The sequence below is a fragment of the Trypanosoma equiperdum genome, assembly GCF_001457755.1.
Source record: "Trypanosoma equiperdum strain OVI genome assembly, contig: ctg_1743, whole genome shotgun sequence".
NCBI classification, from domain to species: domain Eukaryota; phylum Euglenozoa; class Kinetoplastea; order Trypanosomatida; family Trypanosomatidae; genus Trypanosoma; species Trypanosoma equiperdum.
The window spans coordinates 11,497-18,992 of NW_027123775.1; the positions used below are offsets into that span (position 1 = coordinate 11,497).

At 49.5% G+C, this 7,496-nt stretch overlaps 4 protein-coding genes across 4 annotated transcripts; all 4 read right to left on the reverse strand.

The window, feature by feature from the left end:
• Nucleotides 1-64: 64 nt before the first annotated feature.
• TEOVI_000555700 (zinc finger protein family member, putative) lies at nucleotides 65-1,981 on the reverse strand (the record flags this gene model as incomplete). Its single annotated transcript, XM_067223030.1, has 1 exon — nucleotides 65-1,981. One exon carries the CDS (start codon nucleotides 1,979-1,981, stop codon nucleotides 65-67), a length of 1,917 nt encoding a protein of 638 aa, XP_067079131.1.
• Nucleotides 1,982-3,265: 1,284 nt separating this feature from the next.
• On the reverse strand, nucleotides 3,266-3,778 carry TEOVI_000555800 (prefoldin, putative; the record flags this gene model as incomplete). The annotated part of the gene is made up of 1 exon (XM_067223031.1): nucleotides 3,266-3,778. One exon carries the CDS (start codon nucleotides 3,776-3,778, stop codon nucleotides 3,266-3,268), a length of 513 nt encoding a protein of 170 aa, XP_067079132.1.
• Nucleotides 3,779-4,775: 997 nt separating this feature from the next.
• On the reverse strand, nucleotides 4,776-5,186 carry TEOVI_000555900 (uncharacterized protein; the record flags this gene model as incomplete). The annotated part of the gene is made up of 1 exon (XM_067223032.1): nucleotides 4,776-5,186. One exon carries the CDS (start codon nucleotides 5,184-5,186, stop codon nucleotides 4,776-4,778), a length of 411 nt encoding a protein of 136 aa, XP_067079133.1.
• Nucleotides 5,187-6,191: 1,005 nt separating this feature from the next.
• Nucleotides 6,192-7,370, reverse strand: TEOVI_000556000 (uncharacterized protein; the record flags this gene model as incomplete). Its single annotated transcript, XM_067223033.1, has 1 exon — nucleotides 6,192-7,370. One exon carries the CDS (start codon nucleotides 7,368-7,370, stop codon nucleotides 6,192-6,194), a length of 1,179 nt encoding a protein of 392 aa, XP_067079134.1.
• Between the last annotated feature and the right edge of the window lie 126 nt (nucleotides 7,371-7,496).

A 7,496-nucleotide genomic window follows, 5' to 3' on the forward strand; every position in this document is an offset into this window, starting at 1 on the left:
GAGGATTGTGTGAATTGTTCATGTCATATCTTCTTTTTGTTGGTTCCTCTATGGTGATTCCGTTCTATGCATCTATCGGCGAAGCGGAGCGAGTTCTCGAATTGAAGGAGGGAATTTCGGGTTCGCAATCAGCACTGCAGGCCATTATGCTACATGAACCGGACCGCTTCAGTGGTGAAGACCACACTAACCCCACATCAGCCGTAAATGACTCAAAGGAAGGATCAGCCGCTTCACCAAAGTCGTCATTTAATGATCGCACAGTTGACAAGGCGCCTTGAGGTGTGAGTCGTACTTCAACCCCCTCATCACAATCACAAAACCAACTCTGATAACCTCTGCAACCGCGAAGGGAAGAAATCTCCTTTCCTTCGTTGCACTCGCCTTCACCACCGGGTATTTCACGAACAAAGCGCTCAAAACTCCCAGGGACTCCAGTGGGGTCCGATATGATTTGTCCTCGCGGTGTAAACGTCACCGCAGCACCATTTCCTTCATGTACTGAATCCAACGTGTCAGAACGCTTACCTTCCCCAACACAGACAGTACTCTGACCGTACGGCTTCTGATGGTGTCGGTGGTTATGTCCCCACTGTTGGTGTCCGGCACCCTCAAGTTTTTGCTGTCCAAGCTTTCCACGATCGGCACCGTGGTTGAGGTCAAATATCGCACGCACCTCTGGCGAACAGTTACCTGGCAATTGGTGAACACCACCGCACTGAGATTCAGAATCACAGCAACCGCGTACCCAGCTAAGGCAGAGGTTCCGCGGACATGCTGCAAAAGCGCACTCCGTAGGGTACCGGCATCCACCATACCACCGCAAGCATGGGTGTAACTCAACACTGAAGAGTGGCGACTCTGATGGAACTTCAACCAACTCCTCGTGAAGGACTCTGCGTTTGCCGCGTTGGTCTTCAGGGGTAGCGGATATGGACCCGATGCGTTGATCATGTGATACGTTCTCTGACGACACAGTAGAGGAGTCAGCGGCATGAATGGAGGCAGGGAGACGACCTGCGACAGGTCGACCTTCACGACGGTGAGCCCACGAACTGTCATGGGACGTATCCGCCACCGGCACAGAAGAAGAGCGACTCCTCGTAGCAATGCTTGTGTTGGCGTAATGACTGCGGCGGATGGCCATCAAACGAGCCTTATCTTCAATAAACTGAGCTGCTTCAGCATGCCTGCTGCCGAGCTCCAAAAGAATCCCTACCAGCTCCTCGACACCCGCCTCCAAAAGCTCCTTCTCCACTGCCCCCACACTAAGGCGGGCGGTGGGATCAGTTTTGAGAGATTGCTGAGGTGGGATGGAGCCAGGAAAGTGACTAAGAAGTGAGCACTCGACATGCTGCTTCGCACCGCCAGTTCCTCGACGGCCACGTGTCGTTGTGGCAAAGGAACTAGAGGGATCGCCCAACGAAACATCTTCGGAACAAACCGATGGATCGGAAGTGAACATGTACGATGGGGACGCGACAGCATTTCCTGAAGGAGGGAAATCGCCTGAAATGGGATGATGAGGCCTGCAACCATAACTTAATGTGTAGGGTATGCCTGATGGGGAATCGTACGACTGCTGCGATTTCCGGCACTGAAGCAGAGGACCACAAGGGCTGAGTTCCACTCCTGCACCGTTGGCGGCCGCCTCCTCCGAACCGCGGCGGCTCACAGTGGCGGCCGCGATAAGATGGCCATAGCGAGGTGGTGTGAGGGCTGAAGTGTACACGTTCCCAGCAGCTATAGCACCACTGCTGGTATACGTCTTTTCTGCATTCATTGCCCTCTCTGCCATCACCGGAGTTGCATAATGTCGTCGATAATGAGTGACCACAGCGTTTGATACCCTTCTAGTGGATGGGGTAGTATGACACTGTAAACACTGACCGCCATGGTGACCGAACTTACCACATTTCTGGCACTCTTCCCTCCCACGCCAAGAATTCGCGGATGCCACTGGGGATGCTCCGTGACGCATATTTCGGCTCAGCGGACTTCCAGTTGATGTTCAAATCTTTTTTTCCCCCTCTCTCTTCAATACTGGTCAACGCCCTTAAAAGAGGTTACCCTGTACGGTGATGACCTGCAGCGAAAACAACTTTAAAGAAAAAAAACGAACCCTCCCCCTTCCTTTCTTTCCTTCCTTAACCACACTTCCTTACCGTAAGTCGTTTTGGTCTTCCTACCGGATGTCTCTCAAGGGACCCCGCCAAATGACAATAAAATTAATAATAAAAAAATAAATGGCTGTTTCGAGTAGAAGAACTTGTGTGTTAAACTCCACGGGTCCTGCGTTGGCAGCTTACTGTTTTGTTCCTCAGACAGTTATGTACCCTCTACGATTGATCTAACGTTCAGCGATAGCGAACAGCGACGATGACGATCGAAGAAAATGGTCGCAAAAACGGCACACTACCGTTCACCCGCTAATTTCTTAGTTTACGTTTTCCACACCTTTCCCTTTGTCCTCCGCACTTCAATATAACACTCCTTCGCTTCTATAATTTGGGTTTCTCACTCTTTTCTGTTATGGCACGGATGCCAATAATGTATATACCTTTTTTTTTTACGTACACGCACGGTGTTCTACTTTAGATTGATCTTTCTTCGTCTAGCAGTGACTAATGTCCGCTAAAGGGAGTGAAACACCAAAGAGAAAGAAAATTTATGGGGAATTATAGAGAGAGAGTGCGCTTCGGAGGTGCCAAAAGTGAATGAGCGAAAGATGTCGATAACAACAGCACGCTGCAATGCCACGCGGGTATGGAAGGGGAAGGGAAGAGAATAAAGAGATAATAAATGTGTGCAGAGTCGTAGTAGTATGGAGAAAGAAAGATTCCACTGCGGGTTGCACATTCATTGGCCTCTCTTCTTTACCTTTCTCAGGTACTCAAAGAAGTGGAAAGATCGTAAAAAAAACCCGGAAGTCAAAACATAAATACAGAAATATTTATGAGAAACGACCCCCACCTCCTCCCGGCTTTCCGGCCACCCTCAACCCTCGGTTTGTCCCCTACCCCATTCCCGCATGAAAGGTTGTGATAACAGCATCCACACATGCTAGTCCAACCCAACTAAACACTGAAGTATCCCTTAACCTTTGGTCATCTCCCCCTTAACTGCTTTTTTTAACACGCTTATATTATCCCCCGCTTATGTCTCTTCTCGCCATGCGGACAATAACAAAACAGTAATGACAAACAGGCGGAGCGCGAGGCGAGGAGGAGACAAAACCGGCACCGGCAACACAGGATGAGTGCCACTAAGCCACCGTCTGCGCTTGTTGTTGCTGCTGCTGCTGCAACTGCGCCTGCCGTGCACGCATGGTATCTACCACCTTGCCGAGTTGTCCTTGTTTTACGCGCAGTTTCTGCTCTATTGAATTCATATTTTCCTGCACCGCCTCGGCGCGTCCAGTGAAATACGTCGCCGCGGCATCCATTGGTTTCTCAACGAAGTAATCCGTGCCCACATCCACTAGCACACGGTCACTGGGGACAATTTCGCCCATCACGTAGAGGGCACTGCTGATGCACACGAGGGCCTCCTGTGGCTTCTGTTCGTTGGATGCAGCGGCCTCGCAAACCTTTTTGTACTCGCCCAGCACTTCGCGGTTGCTCACGAAACGAGAATGGACACCCCGAAGGCTCTCATAGGCAGCGGAAAGGTTCTGCACCTCGAATTGAAGCTGCTTTCGTAACTCTTCAAGTTGCTCGAGGGGAAGTTGTGCAATGTTGATGGCACCGCCACTGCCCTCACCTTGCTGACCACTCATTCCACGTTAGTTTTGCTTTTCTTTTATTTTTTTGAAGATCCACTTCTTAAATGGTTAAATTAATATCCCGTTGTATTTGTTTTGTGTTCTTTCCTCCTCTCTACACACTCCTTCCCTTTACTACACACAGAAAAAACTACTTGATTGATCACGGTACATTGCGTTTACGAGTGAACCGGTGTAGGCGTTCATAACGTTTAGTCGAGAAGCGGAAGCAAAATAAGAATAAAAGTTGAGCTCGTCCAGAAACTGTGGTGCAAAGGTGAAGACATGCCTCAAAACGGTAAAAAGAAAAAATTAAAACAGTGAGTCGTATTTCCACACTGCCGAGCCGTTTGTGAGTAGCATTATAAAAAGGAACTGATATTTACCAAATGTACGCACCGAAGTAACGGCCCGTAGTTCAAAGTGAATGTTTGATCATGTAAGAGTAGAAAGCTTTTTTAAAAAGGATTAAGAAAAACACTGTGTGATTGCTCTATTAAACCGGCAAGATGCACAAAAAAAAAAACACGACTCACTCAAACGCGCTTAAATTGACTCCGAACCACTGGAAGAGTTACGAAGCAAAAAAAAAATGAGAAAGGACATTTGAGAAAATGAGAGAGTTTGAACCACAATATATTTCGTAAAGGCATCAATCAAGAAAAAAAACGTACCGAGACAGGCTCCCTCCGAATTCCACAACTCCCCCATTCATTCACACCTATCTGCTTTGCACTACCTACAAGGCAGTACACGCTGCGACACGTTCCCCGTTTACTGGAGTTGATGAGATGTTTGGTTGTAGGGGTAAAAGAATGTAAGGAAAAGGCAGTTGATGTAAGTATAACTGGGTGTAACGCGAAACCAGTGCTAGTAGCGGTAGTGAATGACAACACGATCCTGCACACCAAATAACAGAGACATGAGTCCCCATATTCCATCGGTGTGAAAGAAACGAGCTCAGGACAGGGCCTCCAAAACACATCCCTTGAAACCCTATTCACCGGAAAATTTAGTCCTCACCACCAAACTCCTGTGTTGTAGAGGGTGAGCAATCACTCCCTGTAACTGATTGTGTCGTTTCCGTCAATGGTTTCACATATCGCATCATATGCGGTGGCGGGGGGATGGGGACGTCGGTCCACTCAACTTGCACTCCGGCGTCGGCCGTGAGCGGTGGCGGTGCGTATTCTACCAACGGAAGCACGGCGTTGTCCTCAATTTCCTCCTCATTGTCTAACTCCAGTAACAGTTCCTCAAGGTAGGGCATGCCAGGGATGAGGTTCGGGTACTCCCCGCGAGCGTTCGGCACTGCCATATGCGACACGTCATCACCAGGTATCAAGTAATATAGCAGGCAAGGTTGCTCGGGCACATACGGCAGGGTTTTGTTGTCCCAACGGCATGGCTGCACCGTAGGCATCGCAGCTAAAGGGAGGAAAACAAAAAAAAAACCTTCGGAGGCAAACTCCACTACAGTCGAATTGGAAAACCGTTGGACACTACTATCGCAATAATCTTTTTCATAAGAGCAGCAGCACAATAACAATAACAAAACCGGGAAATTGAATTCTGCCTCTGCTGTGGGGAAACTCAACCCCTCGGTGGGGGCCGCACAGTATGCCTGAACGCAAAGGGAAGGGACAAATTAAAACGCAAAAATGTGATGGCCGATGCGACAGCATGCACGATGCACATTTACGCAACGGGAAGATATGGCAAGTACCTTCTGAAACTCACTCTGCGCATGCAAATGCAAATGTAAATGCAAAAAAAAAACGGTGCAGCAACGCGCACGATCATGGCCATTACAAACGACATCAAACAATAACAAAGAAAGGGAACAAGGGGGTGAAGAACTTTGCGCCCCGCTGGTTCACCTTATGCGGAGGAATCAACAGCAATCGAAAAAATGTAAAAAAAAAAACAATATCAGGCGATATGGTGAAACCGAACTCTGCCCTCGGATCATGAGGAGTGGGGGCGAGGGGGAAGAGCCAAAATGCCCCATCAGACCACTAACAAGGAAAGCGCGCTATTGACCAAAAAACAAACAAAGAGCAAAGCGAAGCGAAGAATGCGAGCGAGCCAAAACAACATGCACAGTAACCCCGAACGGGAAAAACCATCTCCGAAATGGTTCGATCACTGGCTTTGTGCGGCCGCGCGTAACACACTTCACAGAGTGCTAAGTGAAGAAAAGTGAATAAAGACAACCCAAAAAAACCGTCACGGATACCGGTACACACACGCACCAGCACAATCATATCACAACAACAACAATACGTTCACTATTTACGGTGAAAACAAGGCACGTCGTGCCCGCAATCTGCAGAGTTGGATAGCAGAGGTGTGGAGTACGAATTTACAGAGAAGGAATGTAGCACAAGATCAACTCTATGAATTTTGCGAGGTGGAACGAAGGTGATTATCTCAAATCCATCTCTTCACCTGTGGTTTCATTGCCTCCATCCCCCTCTACCTCTACCCCTATACTCTCCTCCGTCTTACTACCCTCTGTCCCCACGTCACTTTGCTCTCCCCTGCCCTCCCTCATCGCCTCCACGTGATCTCCTACTTCTTCTTCTGCCTCCTTCATGCAGTTGGTCTGATTGCTACTGTTTGCTTCCACCTTCCCACTGTCACTCCCTAAACCCGAGTCCCCCATGCCACTTGACTGGGTAGTTTTCGGACGTATCCCAGTGGGCAGTGGCTTAAGTGGGGCTAATGTGCTGATGATTTCTCTAAAATTTTCCTTTTCCACAGCGGAATCGACGATCACACTGCTGGTCCCTCTCCCCTCTCGTGACAGGGAACGAGCGTGGAACTTTCCCACAACGTCTCCACGAGCAACCGGGCTGCGGACGCTGGACGGGCTTTTTTCCCCTTCCCCTTCGTCTGCCGCGTCGATCGACTGCGGTGCACCATTGTCGTCATGAGCCAAATCCTCCGTGCCGAGGGTTTTGAGCCACGCTCGCGCCGCTACTGCATCACACTTCCGGAACCTCTTACCCGACACATCGTCTTTCACGTCGTCCTCAACTGCCTCAGGTTCCGGAGAGGCCTCCTCGTTTACAACCTCGATATCACCATCCTTGTTGTTTTCCGCCTCCCTGCGAACCGCCATCTCTACATCCGACTCGTCTAACTCCTCAAACTCAGTAGTCACACCTCTGTCTTCTTCAACAACATCGCTGTTACCATCATCACCAACTGTGCGCCGCTGAAGCCATCGTCGGTGGTGCTTTTCAGCCTCGTCGAAAATGGGATCAAACTCCTTTTCCCCACGTTCCGCGGTACATCCCTCGCCATCCATATCGAGAACTTGAACACCCACCGTTTGTCCATCAACCCCCGTGGATTTTGGTCCCGCTACCGCACCACTGGCATGAGAATATTCATCCGCTGCCGAGGGAGAAGTCCACAACTTCAGTCCTCTCGCTACGGAGACGTACTGGTGCAGACGGAAGTATCGTATAGCGAATAATATACCACCCACGACAGGAATAACTAGTAGCAACAACAGGAGGTATAACAAATTGACCGATTTGCTGCCTTGCTCACTGGAACTCGTCGACGCGCCGGGCACCTGAGAAGCGCTACCCATCCCCCTCCCAAAAAAAAAAAATAATAATAATAATAACTGGAGTAGTCTCTCTTCTTATTAGCACGGTTGCTCCCCACAAATGCTCTGCAGTGCCTACACCGAGCCACGTGTCCCCACCCCCCCCCC